The 21,299-nt window shown below is 43.0% G+C and overlaps 1 protein-coding gene across 2 annotated transcripts; it reads left to right on the top strand.

Annotated features, from left to right (window-relative positions):
• Positions 1 to 2,090: 2,090 nt before the first annotated feature.
• Positions 2,091 to 21,297, top strand: prickle1b (prickle homolog 1b). 2 transcript variants are annotated; one of them, XM_081712648.1, is made up of 9 exons: positions 2,091 to 2,344; positions 6,335 to 6,488; positions 14,416 to 14,598; positions 16,466 to 16,579; positions 17,194 to 17,331; positions 18,011 to 18,214; positions 18,316 to 18,502; positions 18,609 to 19,454; positions 19,721 to 21,297. In XM_081712648.1, exons 2-9 carry the CDS (start codon positions 6,483 to 6,485, stop codon positions 20,620 to 20,622), a joined length of 2,580 nt encoding a protein of 859 aa, XP_081568774.1. In that variant the 5' UTR covers positions 2,091 to 2,344; positions 6,335 to 6,482; the 3' UTR covers positions 20,623 to 21,297. The 2 variants fall into 2 exon arrangements, with proteins under 2 accessions (XP_081568774.1, XP_026866890.2); XM_027011089.3 differs by lacking the exon at positions 6,335 to 6,488 and having other exon boundaries at positions 2,092 to 2,344.
• Positions 21,298 to 21,299: the final 2 nt, after the last annotated feature.

The following is a 21,299-nucleotide window of genomic DNA, read 5'->3' as shown; positions in this document are numbered from 1 at the left end:
TATTTGCAGGAGCTTGCCAGGTTTTGGCATGGGCCTCTGTAAACCCATGTCATCTGTCCCTAAGAATAAAGGTCTTTGTCAGTGTTGCTGGGCAGACAACGAGTGTGCATGGTAGAGATGGACTCAGCTCCAGCTGCCACGCTAGTAAGTTCCATGGGTTTGAAAGCAGGCACTTCAGCGATCTGCTGAATTCTAGCAATGGCTTGTGACCCAGGAGAGAAGCACCGCCCCTCTGGTGAAATGCTGATAACATTATGAGATGAAGGGAGAAGTATAAACATACGAGCACACTTCAGAGATAAAACCTTGCCCCAAAGATTCTAGATATGATTAGGTTCTGATTGAAATCTGTGGAAGGTCCACAAAATCCCTCTAACATTCCAAATAATAGAAAACAAAAACAAAAAACAAGCGTTAAGCTTATTGGTTCAGAATCCAAAGAAACCTCAGGCTAACTGTTAACCACCAGATTCACCACATGGAAGAACTCTCATGTCACCACTGTTTCAGCTCAGTTTCACTGAATAGGTCATGTTTCAGCAAGACTGACAGCCCAGTGTGGATGTAATCAGATCACCGTCCTGTCTACGTTTGATTTCTGTGTCGGATTGATTGTGTAATCAACATGGTTAATGCTTGTAGTCATTCTTCTTTCTTTCTTTCTTTCTTTCTTTCTTTCTTTCTTTCTTTCTTTCTTTCTTTCTTTTTTAATTTTCACTAGGCAAAAAGAACTACACAAACCTGGCACACAAATGAGAGAAGCATAGTAGAGAGAGAGAGAGAGAGAGAGAGAGAGAGAGAGAGAGAGAGAGAGAGAGAGAGAGAGAGGCCAAACTGGGACAAGCCAAAGAAAGATTTGGAGTGATGTCTGCTGGTCTTGAGACTGTCTGGTAAGCATCTCTAGCAGTCAAGACAGCAGGGAAAGGGGATCAGACAGTGTACAACGCCCACAGCAGATGTACTGCACATTTCCGCTTCCAATAGCATAAACGTCCCCTTACTGTTGGTGCAACACTGCAATTAGATCAGGATTAGATCTGCGCTGGCAAAGTCTTAAGATAAAGTCAAGGATGATCAGGTTTCTGTGACATCCTGTGTGTATGTGTGTGTGTGTGTGTGTGTGTGTGTGTGTGTGTGTGTGTGTGTGTGTGTGTGTGTGTGTGTGTGTGTGTGTGCGTGCGTGCGTGTGTGCGTGCGTGCGTGTGTGCGTGTCAGAGGGTGAATGTGTTTGAGATAGAGAAAGGGAAAGGGACAAACTGAAAAATAGTGTATGGGAAAGGAAGGACAAGTCATTAAACTGAATGTACTAGGAATAATATTGGAAATGTGGGATTCATCCATATAGAATGAGTGGAAAGTGCCATCTCTGGTGTACACAGTAATCTGACAATACAGCACACTGGAATTAGAGTCATTAGAATAAACAGAGTTGGTAGTGACCACCATTCCTGTTCATTTCAACATTAAAGGCAATACTTTGCAGAAACCGTTCAGTTCTAGCATTAGATCTTGCTGGAATTTTAAATTTAGCACTTTGATGAAGCACATTTGTTTCCATGTTTGCCAAGTCTTGGGGCTGAAGTGTTGTCCTTGAGACACTGAGAAAAACACTTCACTCCAGTGTGCCTCAGAGGTGCTGCAGAATAACGTGATTGTCTCCCCATGCCACTCCACCACAGAGTGCCAGCAAGGAGGTCCAAGTGGAACAAATACTTAGGACAGTTATAAAGGACAGTTATAAAACTGTCAGTTAGGCTACGTTTAAAAAGGAAAGGAGTCCCTTCATTCTTTCTTGAGTATTATTGGCTAATAAACTAACTCAATACCAACTGATCTTAAATATATTTCTTTCTTACCATGCAGTTATGTTTTCTGTGTTAATATGATACAAGCACGTTTGCGCTTAGGCTACAGGCATTTAGAGATCGACTCCATGCACAATTTATTTTGGAAGCATTTAAAAGTGAGATGAGAAGACCAGCCGCTTTCTCCAGACTGCGAAGAATTCTCAGGCTGTCGAGGGATTGGTGGGGGTTGCTTGTTTAAGCCAATAGGCAGAAAGTAACGTTAATGTCATTTCAGCGCCCGTGAACGCACACGGGTCTTTAACTGGCGGAGCTATACACAGCAAGTTCACTTGCTTGCAGCTGGGGTTGAAATACAGCCCCGCGTCTACATTATGTTGGGCGATTGGTTCACATTATTTGGATACTGAAAACTACTCGATCATCGACAGTGGACGTTTTGTTCCTTTACTTGCGGTTGGAACTTAAGCAAATGACATAGGTTACGGTGTGATTATTTGAGGAAGTCTACGATTTTATCCTACTTCTGAGATTATCGTGTAAGTATGAAGTTATGCCTTTACTTTTTTTCTGCAGTGGGGTGTATTTTTATACGTTGGTTCAACTTGACAAGCTGGAAAGTCATGTTCAAACTTACCTATATGAAAAAAACAACACAGACTTTCGGTGTTACATATTTCTGGACATTTTAGCACTACATTTCGGGGAGGCAGAAAGAACGAGCGAATGAACGCGCAATAAAGTCGTTTTTGTATTTATTCTTGGTATATATACTTTTATAGTATATAGTATATATTATACTTATAGTATATAGTATAAATAGCATGGTTTACTCTTTGTGCAAGAGTCAGTGCAAACTATGATTACACTTGCTTCGTGGGCTGGAATCTATAACATTCAATTATATATATATATATATATATATATATATATATATATATATATATATATATATATATATATATATATATATATATATATATATATATATATATATATATATATATACTTAATTTACTTAATCTTATGTAAGACCGATTGTAAAAGCGCAGAACGTGATTTTTTACGTTTCATGTATACTGCTCTCCAGATGTGTGGACTCAGCTGGTCCTTGTCACTCACAGCTGGCACTTCAGTCACACTGTCACGAAATTCAGGACAACTCTTTAAAATACAACCGTGCCGGAATATCTTAATCATAACGCGCAGTCAGTATCTTACGTCTCTCGTATCTTTTGGCTGACTTGTACTGCAGTTGATTCTTTAGTAATATTTATTGTTTGTAAATTCTTTCATTTTCTGACGGTGAATCCCAGATGTAGATTGTCACGATGCCCTTCGAGTGCCTGAGTGCCTGAACAACATCACTGCTCACTAACACCTTAAAGACACCTTAAAAAAAACCGGGAAAGCAGAGCGAGCTCATTCCCAATAGTAGAAGGGGTGGTGGTGTCACCTAGTGGTTGGACCCCTTTGTTAACATTGGCTTTGCTCGGCGCCTCACCACAGAGAACTGTTTTGTGGTGAAGCCTGCATTACTTATATTTTTGTCCATCTAATGTGTTACATATATGGCCATTCCTTACAGGAAGCTACCAGTCCCTTTGTTTCCTCTGTGTCTCGCAATGACTACATGAGGAGCCCACTATGAGACTCAATAACAAACTAGTTAACTAGACCCAGGGGGGTGTCAGGTGATTCCGGCAGAACATGTGGCAGGTCGCCAACTGAGCACAGTGAGGAGATCTCAGGGCTAAGTAAAGACCTGGTTAATACATGAGCCATTAGGACCACATGTTAAGTGCTATGTCAGCTGACTGGAATGCTGTGAATGAGACGGTCCCTCCAGCACCGGCCCTTGTGAGATCGCTTTTAGGCCGAGGGGGGTCCATCAGTAGCTCAGGGAGGTCCAGCATTCCTTTTAGCATTTTTTTTTTGTCTGGTGATTGTGTAACATAAACTCACTAATTGTGTAACATAAACTCACTATTAGCAGGTATTGCACTTTCCATCTCTGCGCTGCCAAAAGGGATGTCCAAAGTTTATTTCAAAGTTAGTGAGCTTGAGGAAAACTTTTAACTGTTTTGCTGTGTGTATGTGTGCGTAATTTAAAAGCAAAAAGTTGGATCCAACACCATATATCATATAAAACATACCCCAACATCTAGAAGTACTTTATATTTTTATGCTGGGTTTTCAGAGTCTTTAAATAAATGTGATCGTTAAGTGACAGAGGCTTATCTGTTGTACGGACGCCCACGTGTGCATATGAGAGGGCCATTGTGCACAGCCGAGCACACGTGCACAGGGCACTTGTGGTCTGGACACACAGCCATGTTGGTTTATGGGTCAAGAGTGCCAGGGGTGTCACAGAGCCCCCATTTATGCTGCAAGGTGCTGAACATGTGCTCGCCTATATAAATCAGGCCTGCACCACGCACAAACATGTGGCGGCCTTTGGGCCACCCGAGACATCTGTATGCGACAAACCCTGCCACGATGGCCCCTAATCAATGGAAGCCTTCAGTTGAAGGTAAACTTGAAGGCACATTTGTTATGTTTGTGCTCATGCCAATTCTGTAAATCCAGGCAAGTCAGCTTGAAAGAAGAGCAGGAAAAAGTGACGGGACCATGGCACAGCATACTGTAACTGTAGCCTCTTTGGCTGTCTAAACAACCTGGCCGACAATTGGGATTGCGCAAGACGCAAATGAGATGCAGATGAGATGCAGGTGAGACACAGGTGAGACGCAGACCTGAATTTGTTACTGCTATTAAATCAGTGTTCAGGTTGCTGGTTACACTGTCTCCAAAGATTCCCAAGATAGACAGCTGGAGGTGTATCATAGCCCTGGGACTCCTGCACTGCTTATAGAGCAGCAGCATTCCAGGCTCCAGGGCATTCTGGTCTATATTATGGCAAAACCGTGATGCGCAGGCTCTATGCATCACAGGTCCATTACCCAAGCAGAATGGTGTCATACAAGGAGAAATAACAACTGGATTTACCAGACGAGGGTCTGTGTCCCATCATCGCGACTTTCTAATCAGTATCTTCAGTGCTGTCTCTTTACAAAACGTGAGTCATAGAGACAGCTTGGATGTGCACTAATTGCCTTTGATAAGAAGTATCAGGAGGGAGATTAAAGGGGAACCACAGTGGCAATTGGGAGGGATGGAGGCTTTGTTGTTACTCTTTAAAGGATAGACAAATGGACTAGCAGACTGGCACTGTGGGAGACCTGGCAGTGTGGCAGGTGAGAAGCGTCCTCTTCCTATTTGCCCATGCATGACCTCAAGTCAGTACCAAAGCCCCAGTACAGATCTATAATGGCCATATGCTTCAGCGCAAGACGCAGAAGCCTGGTTTGGCTGTATTTGCTTTTGGGGTGGAAGGGATGTGCAGGGAGGGAGCATCGGATGCAATCTGTGCATCGAGCATCTGTTTTTTGTGTGTGCGTGTGGGTGGGAGGGTGTGTTATGGGTTGATTTTTCCTTAGTTTGGATCAATGCCATGTGCATGTTATCACCGTTAGACCCCAAAAAAACAAAAAGTTAGCAAAGCTCTGAATGCACTGTCCCAAGACTAGTCACAAGAAAACACACACACACACACACACACACAACCCAAACTGAATTAGCCATCACAAACACCCCTTTAGGATGCATGAGGATGCTGTGTGTAACCAGGCTCTCAGAGCAAAACTCCTCTTCAGTATAAAGTACAGTGCATTAATACAGCACAAAAAACCCTGACTCTCCACCTCTCCACACTGAGTACCCAGCGCTACTGGCACTGCCATCTGCAGCGTGTCATCCACTGAGCTCGAACACATACCACATACAACTGCTTCCATGTCCCCCACCATGCAGAAATCCCCTAAACAAGATCACACTCACAAAGCCGTAAAATAGACGCCAGTCTTGGTGCTCGCTCTTCACCTTTACTGAAATAAATACATGCATGGAACCTGGGGAGGAAGACATGCTCATAAATTCACCGCAGATTGCTAATGAAGGACCGGGAGTTTCCCCAGCCTCATCCCAACAGAGAATTTATTGTATACCCATTTTGCACAGGTAAAAGTATGGGAACCTAAATGCTCGCATAGTAATAGCATTGTAAATAAGCACCATGTGTGTTTATTTTTATGAACCCCAAAAACCAGGCTGTCTGCTTTCTGCAGAAAAAAAAAAATTACATCAGGACAAACATCATTATCTTAACTCGTTCAGCTGTGAAATGCAACATGTGAAGGCTTGTCTGTTTGTACTCACTCTCTCTTTCACACACATAGACGCATGCAGTTTGGATGTGTGTTCCCACTGTGGTTAGACTGAATGGAATCTCCCTCCGGGGCTTTGACATCTGGAAGGAGACCCAAAGCCTTTACCTTTCAATGATATGCATGTTAATCTAACAGAGATAATGATCACTGTTAGTCCATGTCCTCCTCAAAGTTGTCTTTCATTCTCTTACTATGTCTGATTCCGTGTTTCAACGTCACTCCCTTTTTTTCCATCTGCAGTAGATTAATGGAGGGACCTTGCAGGACAGACTCAAACAAATAAATACAGAGGAGGGACTCTTGTGGCTGAAGTTGATGAGCCACGGCCAGCTGTCCAGTCTTCCCCCTCACGCCGTGCACCACCCTGGACATCCACCTTAACCACCATATGACGGCAAGATACAAACGGCCTATGGCCATTTTGCCGGATTGACATTACACGGCATATACAGAGGGAGCTTGGTTTGTAGACCAAGGCTGAGTTTGTTTGAAACAGAGGGACCACTGTTTTGGGATCGGCGCAGCCGATCGCAGCTCTGAGGTTCCCACACCGCTGTCCTGGCGCCATGTGTAAATGGTGGCGGAAGCAGTGTAAAGCACAGCCTGTCAGGCGGCTAAAAGTATTAGGCTGGGTCCTCGGTTCCCTGCACATGCTATGTAAGTGGTTTATAAATGATGAGAAAGTAGCTGGATTAAGTAATACAGGGGGAGAGAGAGAGAGAGAGAGAGAGAGAGAGAGAGAGAGAGAGAGAGAGAGAGAGAGAGAGAGAGAGAGAGAGAGAGAGAGATAATGCCTTAGGGATAGCGTCATTACTGTTTGTATACCCAGTCGCGGTTCCCTAGCCTACATGTGTCTTTGGGGATAGGAGAGGCATTAATTACCATCCAAATGGTGGACGTGATGCAAGATAGTACTCAGGGTTGCGATTGCCATGGAAATAACTCCAACTCTATACTTAATCCCTAAAAGCCTGGAGAACAAAATATTATCCAGACATCCTTAGCGATATCATTGTCATCCTAAACACCAGTCACTCTGTATTCGATTTTCAAATCATGGTCAGATTTAGTTCGTGTGGAACCTGATTTAACACATGAAACAACTTTGATTGCAATATTCCCATAGTCCCTGAAGTTAGAACTCTGACTTCCACACAGACACTGACGAGGGACAGTTTGCCATAAAGCTTCAGATAGATTAGTCACACAGTACAATTCAACTCCACCAGCCAAGAAAAATAAACTAATTTATAATAAAGCGTTTCAAGTTTCGCTTCTGCCTCCACGTTTAATGCGCCATCGCTCGTAAACACGAATGGCTTGTGCGATATTGCTGTCTGGTCTGTTTCCTCCGCGGAACGCTATATCATCAATAATCAGAGTCATCAGTCTGCTTATTAGGTGCAGATGGGTTTTTTTTGTTTGTTTTTGTTGTTGTTTTCGGAAAAGAGGCTAAATGATTGTAATTATCAGACGTGGAAGCGGGCTGAGACCCAGCAGAGAGTGTCCGGCAGGAACACTTTACTGGGTGGTCCCCCATCTTCGTGCAAGCACTGTGCTTGGACACTCGAAAGGCTTGGGGCTGTATTGAGATACATTAGATAATTTTAAACGTATCCTCTGTCCCGATGCATAAAAATGAAAACGGTGGCTGTTAGAGTGGGCTGGGTGTGTGTGAATATGTTTTCAGTGAAGTGAAATCTGTAGCTAGGCTTTCTTAAGACAAAATACATTAGTTAACAATAGAAAATTAAGCTGCGCCTTAATAAAATAGGAGCGCCTTAATAAAATAGGCTTTTACACACACACACACACACACACACACACACACACAGAGAGAGAGAGAGAGAGAGAGAGAGAGAGAGAGAGAGAGAGAGAGAGAGAGAGAGAGAGAGAGAGAGAGATAGAGAGAGAGAGGGGCTAAATGGGGCAGCAGCTAAAGTCCTAGGGCTAAAAGGACAGAGTCAGGTAGTCACTGACCCATAGCTCCAGCTCTCCCACACAGCTCACCCATACAGATCAAATGGAGTGTGCTACAAATAAATACTCCAGAGTTATCCAGTCTATTAACATGGTCACTGCTAACTCTGTGAAATGACTCTGATGATAGCTGAATGATGTTTGTCTGTGCACACATGTGTCTGTTTGTGTGTGTGTGTGTGTGTGTGTGTGTGTGTGTGTGTGTGTGAGTGTATGTGTTTGTGTGTGTTTGTGTGTCAGTGTGTGTCTAAAGTAACCATTTTCCCCCTCACAGCTTTGTTTATTGTAATTATGAGTGTTTAATAATGGGACAAGCTTTTATTATTATTTTTTAAATAAAACTCAGTAGGTTTAAACTATGATTACTTGAATTATGGGATTAAAAATGTTATATCTCTGATTAGATAATGTAAATCAATAATGATCCCTTTGTTAAATTAGATACAGTGGAATTTATCAATCAACTGCTGTCAAGATTTTAGCCTGAAACCTGAATGGTGGGTTTAGGTAGACTAGATGTATGAGAAAATGAAACAGAAGTCAAGCTGTAAATCCCTCTCCTTAATGACACTGAGAATCTTCAATCCTGTGTAATACATTTGGAGTAGAAAACTGCAGGTTATCTTCCAAGGATTTTAGTTCTGCTGGTGTGAGCATGACACACAGCATGCGTGATGCTGGGCGAGCCCCTGCACATAGCTGTGAAGTGTGATAGCTCTCAGCTAATTTGGTCTTTTTTGTTCTCTCCAAGCATTCAAGACTGTGGTTACAAAGGAACATTGGTCTTTTCTTTTTTTCTTTATTGACTTTTATGACCCTGCTCTACTGCCATGGAGGTGTCTCGATAACACCCCTTGGCGGCTATTAGGTCTTGGCACGCAGTGCGCTGTTTTTATGAGCCGGTTATCTCACACAAGTCTGGTTATTATACTGTTCGCTGGCTTTAAATATTAACACAGGCCTGCGAAAAGCACAAGGCCATCCCCAACTCTTTATTTCTGGCCTGGCAGCCATGAATTGGGGCGGGACTGAAGGCAGCGGCATTACAGCCACGTTCAGGTGCAAACTGTCAATGCCACGCTAATTCAGGCAAGTGGCAAAGCTCGGGCCATGAACGGGATCCTAACGTACATGCAGTTGAGGCTGTGTGAACTGGATAGCAGTTGCCGATGTGTGTTGTAATAGGTGTAAAAAGTGACAGTAGCCTGAGAGAGAGAGAGAGAGAGAGAGAGAGAGAGAGAGAGAGAGAGAGAGAGAGAGAGAGAGAGAGAGAGAGAGAGACTCAGCTGGATCCTCATTGGGTTGAGTGTACTTGCCTGGGCATATCGAGAGGTGATAGAGGTCAAAGTCGACAAAGGGGTCAATAGAGGTCATCAAAGGTGTCAACAGAGGTTCCTTTTCATGCTCTACTGAGACTACCCTAAAATGGCTGGAGCTTGAAGAGCAACATCTATCCAGAATGAGTCTCCTTGTTTGTTCACCTTGTTGTCAGGGCATGTTCTGATGGTTTTGATTTGATGTAAATGCTTGGCTACACTTTTGCTAGGCAATTGTGCAATTCTGGCTCATGGTCCCACTGGTGTGAAAGGCCTGTATGTGGGAAGTTACACTTCAACTCTCAAACCATATTTGATGCACATATGGGTCTACCCCAGCAGCAAAGCAACTTCATAGTGCGGTGTGTTTATTGCACTGAATTCACTTTGTCAAAGCATTTCCTAGCTACGATTCATCCCCACCCAGGACATTTAGCAATCCTGACACAAACAATGGACTTATCACGGAAAATAGCGGGTCCTCAACCCACATCCCCCCTCTAGAAGTTTCCTATTTTGTCTTTTACAGTAAGTGAACATCCTGAATGCCTTTGAACTGTTAACCTATGGTAATCAAACTTACACTGGAGCAATTGTTGTGCATTGTACAAACACTTGAATGTGTTAACTGAGACATTAACATGTATATATAGCCACACTCTCAATGGCACATCAGCACATACTGCCACCACTTTCAGGTACTGGTTTATTGAGACTATTTAATGACTTGGAAGACATTATCCATTCAAGTGTAAACAGCTTTTGTTTGCATGGAATCTTTAGGCACACAGATTTTTATTTTAGAGATGAAATGAAAAACAGCTCTTCCTATGCTCTCCCTCTGTTTCACCCTCCTTTTTCATGAACATCTACTTACCATATACTTGTTTGTTAGAATATTAAGTATGGCAATGCCTTTAAAATGAATGATTAAGTTCTCATGCTTTTTAGAAATTCTGGACAGTGTGGTAGCTACAAGCATGGAGAAGCTTGACTTCAAGGAGTAAGAGAGATGAACTGGGAACCAAGGGTGTGCGCAGGGGTCAAAGGTTGGTTGAACAAGGAGACTCATTAGTTAGATGGCACTGACATGTGAATGCAACAGGACAGTGACCATTCTTAAGCAGTTGTCACTTGGCATGGCAATGTGGTGAAATATGTGTTATCACATATAATGGCTTGGCAGGGGAAGGTCACTCCATTTTACAATGTGAAGTAGAGGATGTCCAACCTAGGTGTTTAGGACATTGCTTCCTTAAAGATAAAGTCTAGGGAACCATGCAAGGCTGTGGGTGATAGCGTGGAGCTAAAAGCCCTTGAAGGAAACAGGAAGAGAAGTGCTCTTCAGTCCTTCAACACACATGCCAAGGCTTTTTAGCTTTTGTACATAAAATTGGTAAAGAAAGATTCATCATTCAGGGTATTTTAATATGCTTTAATTAAGTTAGAAAGGTCCTGACTTTGTCTTTGCCTTTGGCCTCACTCAGTGGAACCATTTAATATGGCACACTTGGTTGTGCCATATGGTCACTTGGTTGATCTAGATTATTTTGCTTTGAAGGGAGTTCCTTTGAGTGTTTCTGATAAACATCTTCAGGAGAGAAGGGGTTTCATGCGGTTCATTCTCTATGTGAAAGTGCTCTTGCTCAGGCTTCGCCGGTTCCAGGTTTGCCTGCTCTCAGCCCTTGAGTATGCTCTACACAGATATGCTTTGTCATCTCATGGACAGTTCAAGAACAGCTGAGAGCTCCAAAGCGAGACTCGGCCTGGTTTTGGATTAATTTTGGCGGTCTTGTGAGCACATCCTCAAGTGAGACTTGCCCCACGTTTAGACGCATCAATCCAGACATCAGAATTGCTCTGCCTTAGTTTCCATGGCGATGGCAGAGCGGCGTGTCGGGTGAGGGCAGCTTTTGTCTGATGAACAATGATGGTGATACATTTGTCATGTGACTTAACATGAGCACTATGAGCCCTTTTAGAGTCCATATCATGATCAATGGTGGAGGCTGACATCATCAAGTCAAGTTTCAGTTCTCTAAATCAAAGTTTGGTTTGCTAAGGCAGAATTTGCATTATTTGCATCACACATCTAAAATGAAGGCTCAGAATTTGTTCACTGTTGAAGTGAAGAGGAGAGAGGTGAGTTGCAGGGCCCTTTGTCACCCCACAGCCTGTCAGGAGACCGATACAATAAAGGCAACGTCACCTAGCGCTTGTGAGAACCGTACACGGTTCAGTTTAGTACTGATAAAAACAGAGGGTTGGATTTCAATAATAGCCATAAATCAGTGATTTTATATTGTTTGGATTTGATCTTAAATACCACTTTGCTTGGTAGTAGGATATCATCATTTATTGTTTATTGCTTCAAATTTGTTATAACCATCTCTCACATGACATATGTATTAAGTAGAACAGGAACTCTGACCGCTGTCAGAAAATGATAACCTTTCAAAAACACATATAAGTAAAATAATGTGCTATGAAATAATCTTGTGGGTTGACAGGTTTACCTATTTTAAAGGTTTGTGAACAAAAGGTTAGAATCTGTTAGCTTGAAGGGGCTTGCTGACTTATATATGTAGACAGTCATCTGACAGGAGGAATGTATGAAAATGTGTGTGTATCAGGAGGATTGTCTGGAGTGGGTGTTTGAAGTACAGTGGGAGGAGGGTTTGAGTGAGAGGGGGCTGGCCTCAGGGTCTTACTAGGGGAAGAGAGATGTTGGAGGGACACACACTCACTTACACACTTGTGGACATGAGAGACAAACACACACTGCCATTCCATGTTCAAATATTTGAATGTTAAAAATTAAGGTCTGCTGATAAGAGAGCCCTCCAAATCTATTCAGTTAAGTGGTGAGGCTTAGAAAGAAGAACTTAAAACTTGTTGTTAACATGCTTTTCTGGAACCAATTCCATCAGCATCATTACCTGTAGAAAACTTGTACTGGAAATACTAAAATGCTTTACACTGAGGTAAGATGGTATTTTATTTGAAATGCTCCTCAGTAGTGTTTTATCTGAGAATGAGAATGTTGTTTTCCCATGATGACCTTGGATGATTTATGTGGGCGATATTATGCCCTGGATGTCTTGGGAAAGGGACCAGAATGAATTGCGCATGATGTTTAGTGTTCAGTACCATTGAGTTGAAGCTGAAGACCCATTTGTCTGTCAGCTTCTGCAGGATTCATTTGTGTGAGGGAGTGTGTGTGTATTATGGAGGTTATTCTTATCTTGAATACCTTGAAGTCCTAGATGTGTCTTTGCTGGTGGTCTCACTCTTTTTGATATCAGCTGCCTGAGTGTGTTTTCCATTAACATAACACATTTGGGTGAGCTTCTTTTATCTTCTGACCAGTTCACCTAGTTGGATGTTGGTTTACTAGTTCACGCACCCATGATTCCCAAAGTATTAATATAAAACTTGATCAGAAGTTAATTTGCTGTCATCTTCATTCTCTGCGCAGACTCTGTTAATTTTTTTGTGAGAATTAAGCACTCTTGCGGCTCCACATCTGGAAGATCTTTACACTGCACACTTGTTGCGACATTTTGGTTTGTTTTTTTTTATGTTAAAACACCGTTTCTTTGACATACCTTTCCGGAGGTTGCTGTTTTTGTTGTGGCACAAAGCTGCACATTGTGTTGGTGCCAGAATGACAAGGTGTAACATGAGTGCCTGTATATGTTGGCTGTGGAAATGGCTATGGAATTCACTTTGTCCGCATAGCAGGGACAGAGAGAGGGACAGAGGGAGAGGGAGGAAGAGAGAGAGAGAAAGTGAGGGAGAGAGAGGAGAGGGAGAAGGAGAGAGAGTGTGTGTTGCAGGGCTTAAACAGCATTAAGTATATCACACCTGTGTGGAGTGCTTTTCTCACTACATTTTTCTAATGAAGTAGGCAGCGTGATAGTTTTAGAAACAAAGGCTAACGACAATTAGCCCATTTAGTTTTTAATTTTTTCCAGTTTAATAAGGCAACATGGGCTGCTTGGACACTTCTAGCTGAAATCATAATAAAGATCTGACTCTTGGACAGTTCTACTTGTCCTCTACTTACTGTATATATTTTTACATGCGTTTTTATGGCTTAAACTGATATACTTCAAGCCATAGGTCTAGTGTGTGCCGTGCTTTGCTGACCGCGTAGTGCAAGGGCTTTTGATATGATTCTATACTGCTTTAAAGTGATCAGCTCATTTCCACGTGAATGCAGCCATCGCATAGTGACGAGGGCTGAATGAATCATAGTGGTTGGAAAATAGAGAAATGCTATCCAGCAGAATTTGCATTGCCATTTGACTCAGCGCATGGAGGGTCAGTCAGACCATGGCTGACTTTAATTAAGAGCTGCCAATAAGGATAAGAAAACCCGGGGACTTTGACTTACATTTGTAGACTTAAAAGCCATTCATGGCAGACTGTGCTAAGAGACGGCTGGGAAATGACTGATATGTAATTTATACTGTGATTACCACAGCATGCTTAGAAAAAAAGGCTTTCTCTTGGGTCAGCTGGGAGGTGACGTGTGAAACTCTGCGTTGGTCTCATTTGCAAATCAAAGGATTTGAATGGAACAGAAGTGCCTTTTTCAGCACCTAGAGGCCAAAGCCTTCTTATCTGACCAAGAGAACTCTGAAGTACTTGAGTACAAAGTTACAAAAAGACAGAAACAAAAGCTTTTAATCTCTTGTCACATATACACCAGTCTTATCTACAAGTAAAGGCTTGGTCTGAAGATCACATAGGGCTGAGATTTCTGAACATAATCTTTCTTCAATCTAACCCACCTGTCAGTCCCCATCACAATGCCTGAGCATTTAGTGAAACAGGGAGAATCTCACATCTGCTTAGTAGTCTTCTATGTACTGAGTATCACCATGGTAATATGCCTGCCTGTTTGGGAAGGTCTAACAAATTCACTGTTTGTGGTTAACTTCTCTTGGCTCTAAGGGAACTCTCTTCATCTTAAAGAAAGAGGAAGACCAATTCTCCTTTTTTCCTGCCTTTGAACAGTACCCTTGTCTAATGAGTCTGGAGTCAGTGTCGGCGTTCCGGCCCGCTGCCAGGACCCTGGGCATGGAAAAGCGAGGAGCCAAGATGGCACTGGGTTTCCAAAGGAGCTCCACCTCAGATGACGACTCTGGTTGTGCCCTGGAAGAATACACCTGGGTCCCTCCAGGAGTGAGACCCGACCAGGTGAGCATGGTGCAATATTTAAACTCTATCACACTCGCAGATGCGTCACTCATGTCATATATTACATTTAGGTGTTTTCAGAGTTAGACCTTGTCATTGTTGCTTTTTACATCTGACTTTCTTGACATTCTTCAGAAGAATCTACTCACTTTCTAGTGACTTTGAAACATTCTTTTATTATCAGAAGAGTATACGCTTCTTAAGAACCTGTGATATTTTACACCAGACAGACAGAACGTACAAATAAAACCAGAAATAAAACTGTTCAATCTGTCTTGGGCGTTTCCTGGTTAGCTGAAGGGGTGTACAGTGCAGAATGCGCACGCCACTGAAAACATGCCATTATACTTTCAGGAGGGTGTGATGAGCTACAAGACAAGTGGGATTATAAACATTTTCCTTGATGACCAGATTTTTGAAGCACTGATCTATTAAACTGAGCCTTCTTCTCATGTTTTTTTTAAAAATCATTTCAAATAGATTTAAGCCCTTTTCTGTACAAGTGGAAAACTTAAGTTTCAGATATGTTCTACCCTAAAACACAGCCATGTGTCTTAAACCACATATAAAGGTGCTCTTGGGCAAAAAACAACTTGTGTCTCCTCTTTCTCTGAGTGTGAGTGTGAAGCACTGTGGCTTCCCCACAGCTGGGATTACGGGAAAAACCCTTCACTGCTTTAGATTATGGCGCCAGAGCATCAGGAATGAAGAAGTGCAGCAGTTTGCTATGCTTGAAAATGCAAAAGGAGACAACCAAGTCATTAATGGCAGCAATTTTATTTCAATTTGCTGTTCCCTGCTCCACAGCAGAAGATGGTTCAAAACTAGTGAAGTCATCTGTGAGAAAAGACCTAAATGTCGAAACGCCATATCCTGGCTCTAATGTGTATTGACTCGTGGACCCAAAATCCATCCTCCTGTAGTGACTCTTTCATCTAGAAGTCATCATTAGACTCGTAATTCTTGTTATTGGTGCTGATGGTTTTTCATTCTGTGTTCAGAATACATGGTTAGCCTTCCAGTGAAACAACCTGCTATTATTGAAAAAACTTGGAAAAACTGGTTATGTCACCAACTCGACAGTTAATTAGAGATGAGGGTGAGGTTTGGACTTGTGCAACACTGGAACTGTACACTCTGCAGTAAAACTATTAAGAGGAGCTACTTTCTACCCTGGTTGTGTGTAGTTTGCAAACTAGAGTAGGTCTAGAGGCTAGATGGCACTTTCCTAAGGCTAGGTGGGCGGGCCCCTCTGCCTTTAAACATCCACACATGGAAACAATGAGGAGCGAGATGGGACAAGGGAGGAGGAGTGGAGAGTGAAAGAACGAATGCATAGAATGAAGCTTTCTCGCCCAACCCACCTTCTCCTAGTGTCATTTTGTGTTGCATATCTTTGGTCATAGTATTTCCCCTCATAGTATGAAAATATGAGAAATATTATGGCTGAGGATGAAGAAACTGAAATGTTTTCAGGGGTAGTACAAGTTAAGAGGGACTTTATTGCTGTTTGTAAGATGCCTTTCCCACCCACCCACAAATCCACACACCCAGCCACACACAGATTGTTCCAGAATTAGCAGCCCGGCTTCAGCATGACGCTAACACTTATATGATGGACACTCTAGTCAGCATCTATATCTGCCTTAATGCTGCCTGTCCCATAACTATCCCCAAGGGTCACTGCTGACAATTGCTGACTTTTAACCTGCTTTATATGAGTCAGCTCATTACCCCACTGCTGGACAGACAAGTAGAGCAAGCTTATGACAACCTAAACAATATAAAATTAATGAATGCTAGTGGTGTTGTAAGCTGCTAAAAGCCCACACTCATGTCTAACCCCCTCCCTCTGTGTCTCCTGCAGGTCCAGCTCTACTTCTCCTGTTTGCCAGAGGAGAAGGTGCCATATGTCAATAGCCCTGGAGAGAAACATCGCATCAGACAACTTCTGTATCAGCTTCCACCTCATGACAACGAGGTATGAACCATACCACCTTAGAGCTGTTGAATGACTCAGATATTCAAAACAACAGCCCCCTTCTACTAATGGCAAAGTCTGTTTCAGTGATCTTTACATTATTGTAAATGTGAGTCCAGTGATTCCAGTGGGTTATCGAGTCATTAATCCTGCACATCTTGCGTGTGCCCTTTGTCCTCCCAACTACTGTGGCTTTCGACAATAAACTCTTTCTTGGTGTAATTTTTAGGATGTTTGCTGTCAGGGCCCCACAGCAGTGAGAGTTCCTGGCATAGTTGTGGCCTTGGTGAAAGCTCGGCAAAAGAGCCGCTCAAAGCTCTTTTAAGTGTGACACTGCTATTTAATGCCATGCACTGGCAAGCAGACCTGCTTGTTTGCCTCTTCTCTTCTTTTATCTGTCTGAATGTCTTCTCATAAACACTGGGCTTGATTTGTATACTTTCCTGCTCTGCTAATCCAAGGCTGTGAAGGAAAAACATACTAAAAACAAAACAAAACAAAACATCAAAAGCTTTTCCTCACTCACTTCTAGCGAGATGATTGGGGCAAAAGTCACCTTTTTTCTCATCTGGTTTTGATCTGGATAAATAAACCTTCACTTCCCTTCATCTCAGATCCGATACTGCCAGTCATTGAGCGAGGAGGAGAGGAGAGAGCTCCATATGTTCAGCGCACAGAGGAAGAAAGAGGCATTGGGCAGGGGGACTCCACGACTCCTGCACAGGGCCCTGCAGTTCACAGCCTGTGAGCATGTATGTACCGCCAATGCACGCGCCTCTCACAAAACAAAGATGCAGAACGCCCAAATGCAGGAATTTACTCACATTGTACTATATCAGTGTAAAGTAGGAATTCCAAGCTTTCCGTCCACCATATACATCTCCTTGCAGTGTTGTCAAGACATGCACTTTTACTTTGTGATTCCTTACAAGGGACCCCAGAGTTGCAAGATAGTTACAGAAGCCCTTCTGTCACATGGTCTCAGCACTAGTAAAAGAACCTTAGCTTTAATCAACCTCATCAATAAATATGCAAAGTAATTAGCTGTATCACACATGATATGGTAGGCCCACACTGGTAGGTTTATTCTCAAGTTTCCAATGCCAATAATTGCTGGGCACTCAACAACAAGGCCAGCTTTTAATAATGAGAAACAGCTTTGAAATACATACTGTGGCTTCAAAAAAGACTTGTGGCCTTGTATTTGGTCATGCTCTACTGAATTATGGAAGGCCATTTAATCTTTAAGGGATGAAAGGGTTATGGAGAATGAAATTTGGGTGTCTGTTCTTCACAAATGCAAATTGCGGCCCTTTTAAAAGCCCACTGTTCTGCCCTGACTTATGTGTTTGCAAACAGTTCTGTTTGCATTAAGCATGCAGCCTCTGGCTACTTATAATGGGTCTCATGAGTTCTTGATGTGAATTGCAGTGTAAGGAAACCATCAGTGGGGGAGAGATGGCAGTCTTCGCCTCGAGGGCTGGCCAGGGGCCTTGCTGGCATCCAGCTTGTTTCAGTTGCTCCACCTGCCACGAGCTTCTGGTTGACCTCATCTACTTCTACCACAGTGGTAGGATATACTGCGGAAGACATCATGCTGAGCTCCTGAAGCCAAGATGTTCTGCTTGTGATGAAGTAAGCATGGGCCATTCCTACCAAACCTTGAATACATTTCATCCACTTTTGGGAATACATTTTTATACTGTTAAAACAACTTTTATACTGTGTTCTCACAGATCATCTTTGCAGATGAGTGCACAGAGGCCGAAGGTCGTCACTGGCACATGAATCACTTTTCCTGTTTCGAGTGTGAGACAGTTTTGGGGGGGCAGAGGTATATTATGAAGGATGGTCGTCCCTTCTGCTGTGGCTGCTTTGAGTCTCTATATGCAGAATACTGTGAAGCCTGTGGGGAAAACATTGGTAAGTGAAAGACTGCATTTTCATAGCAATTCATATTATTATGATGTGATTAACATTATGCTTGAAGATAAGTCCATTGCCTTACAATTTCTGCTGTCCTGCTCAGGAGTGGATCATGCTCAGATGACGTATGAAGGTGTGCACTGGCATGCCACTGATAAGTGCTTCTGCTGTACCCATTGCAATATGTCTCTCCTTGGATGCCCCTTCCTTCCGAAGGATGGGCGGATCTACTGCTCCAAGGCATGCAGCCTTGGTGAGGATGTTCACGCTTCTGACTCATCTGACTCAGCCTTCCAGTCGGCTAGGTCACGAGAGTCCCGGCGCAGTGTGCGGATGGGCAAGAGCAGCCGGCCTGCAGTGCATTGCAACCAGGTGCCACACTATCCAGCAGTGGCAACCGACTGCCCACACCCGAGCCTTCACATAGACACCACAGAGACGGTGTGTCATGAGCTGGAACGCCTCAACTTTGCAGAGGAGCACTTCTTAAGGGACAGGGAGGTGCAGGAAGATCCTTTGGAAGGGTGGGCTGAGCATGAGGACTACATGACGCAGCTGCTCTTGAAATTTGGCGAGCATGGAGTTTTCCAGCAGATGGAAGATGCCAGGCAGGGAGAGCAGTGGACGCTGACAGATTCGGATGCCTGCAGGGCCAGACAAGGCGTGAAGATGGGTGCCCATGATCTGGCCATTAAAAAACATCACACAGATGTATCCTGGACCCAGTCTCAGGATGGTCTTGGAGACTCTGCCTACGGTAGTCATCCAGGGCCAGCCAGTGCCAGGAAGATCCAGGAACTAGAGCTAGACCAAGGAGCAGGGGCTGGCTTTTGGTCTGAGCCTAGGCAGTGGTGCAACAACTCTTTAGAATGTATCACAGATGAGCTAAGAAATTCAGAGAAGAACGTAGGGGATTCCATGGACTCCCTCGCTCTCTCAAACATCACTGGTAAGTTCAAGTTCGGTTTATTCGTCACATACATAGTCATACACAGTATAACGCGCAGTGAAATGGGGGAACATACTTTCTATGTCCAAAAAGTTGCTTTCAAACAATGCTGTACCATTTCAGAATGCCTTGACAGGTCCTCTAAAAAGGAGTAATTTTAAACGTAGTATGCTATTTTTTTTTTCATTTTTGAACATTACAAGTTACAGGTTGCACTGTTGTCGGCTGGTCAACCTTATCTGACTTTTTGTGAACTTCTTTTTTAGGAGCCTCGGTTGACAGAGATAGCAAAGATAGACAGATCCCATACTCATTTCAAAGCATCACTCAGCAGGAGCCAGATGAATGTGATAAAATGAGCAACATGGGTACATTAAACTCCTCCATGCTACACAGGAGTACCAACTCCTTAAAGAGTCTGAACTCACTGCTGGACAATGAGGAGGTGCTAGGAGAAGACGAGATGCAAGAGGACAAGGGGCTTTCAGTGTCCCTTTCAGGGGAGCTGCCTTCCCCTCTCCACCTCCCTGTCCTGAGACGGACCAAGTCCCAGTCTCAGTCCCGAACGCAACAGGTAAAATTTTCTGAAGATGTCATGGATAATGGATATCATGTGGAAACAACATCACGGCTGCCTCCAGTGAATGCAAAGGCACACAGGCGGACACATAACATGGAGGAATCACCCAGACGAATCAGCCATCACAGACTGCATCATAGACGCCGACACGGCCAGAAAACGTGCCCAGAAAACGGCCTCCACCTGCCAGCCAAAGAGCACACAGAAATGCTCTGTGAGACTCATGTAGTTCCCGATATATCCAAATACAAGAAAGGAATTCTCCTGAACCATTCTGGACACAGACAGCACCTTTACCACCAAACCACATCGGACTGTGCACTGCAGAGCATGGCCTGCCCGGAACACTTTCAAGACTTATATGGTGATGATGAAGACGACTGGTGTTCCACGTGCTCCTCCTCATCCTCCGAGTCTGAGGAAGAGGGATTTTTCCTGGGCAAACCTATTCCCAAGCCCAGGTCCCAAAGTTTTCATTATTACACTGAAGATTCCCAGACGCGCGTAACTGCTTTATCGCCTGTGCATGGCTCACGGACCAAATCTAAAAAAAGAGGCCACAAGAACAAGAACTGTATTATTTCATAGATGTTCCAAAATATTCACATACTTGAGTCTTTATAACTCTGCGAAGGGACAGGCCATGAAGACCACAACATACAAATGTACACATCTGTCCCTTCAAAGTAATTAGGTGCCACTACAAAGACATTATTTCAAGTTTGTTTTTTTTCTTTTTTAGTTTTCCAACCTCCCACAAAATTGGGTTGGCACTGTTGAACTTTGAATGAACCAATGTATAGTAAAAGCAGTTAGTTGCATAGAAACTAACTAAAACTATTTAATAGAGCAAACATTAATGTATATTTGTTAAATTAAAATTGGATTGCTAATATTTTTTTATATCCCAAAATGATATCAATAGACAATGAAAATGATATCAATAGACAATGAAGAGTATATTTCACTTTTGCCATTTTGCTAACCAGGGCTTTGTAAATTGAAAACGGTGATGTGTTGTTCATGTGTATACAGGCCAGCAATACAGCACAGTACTTTGTCCATTTAAGCAACTATAGTCTCTATACTATAGCTTTGTCCATATGCTTATCCCCTTCAAATAAATGGGGGAAGGCACTTATCCTGTTGTTTTTCACCCCTCTATAAATGTATACCTTTCACAGATAAACATTCTACTCATTTTTGACATTAATACTCCAGACAACGTTGTAATTAAAATTGAATAAATATTTGTAAAACATATA

Source organism: Electrophorus electricus, chromosome 4 (assembly GCF_041902795.1).
Source record: "Electrophorus electricus isolate QZ-2024a chromosome 4, ASM4190279v1, whole genome shotgun sequence".
NCBI classification, from domain to species: Eukaryota; Metazoa; Chordata; class Actinopteri; order Gymnotiformes; family Gymnotidae; genus Electrophorus; species Electrophorus electricus.
The sequence above is the reverse complement of the archived record's forward strand: the minus strand, read 5'-3'. Positions and strand labels throughout refer to the sequence as shown.

Excerpts from the sequence above, each read along its gene's own strand:
- prickle1b (XM_081712648.1), top strand. Across the intron at positions 14,599-16,465 it reads CAGGAGTGAGACCCGACCAG|GTCCAGCTCTACTTCTCCTG; the intron begins GTGAGCATGGTG and ends TGTCTCCTGCAG. Across the intron at positions 18,503-18,608 it reads AGCCTGTGGGGAAAACATTG|GAGTGGATCATGCTCAGATG; the intron begins GTAAGTGAAAGA and ends TGTCCTGCTCAG.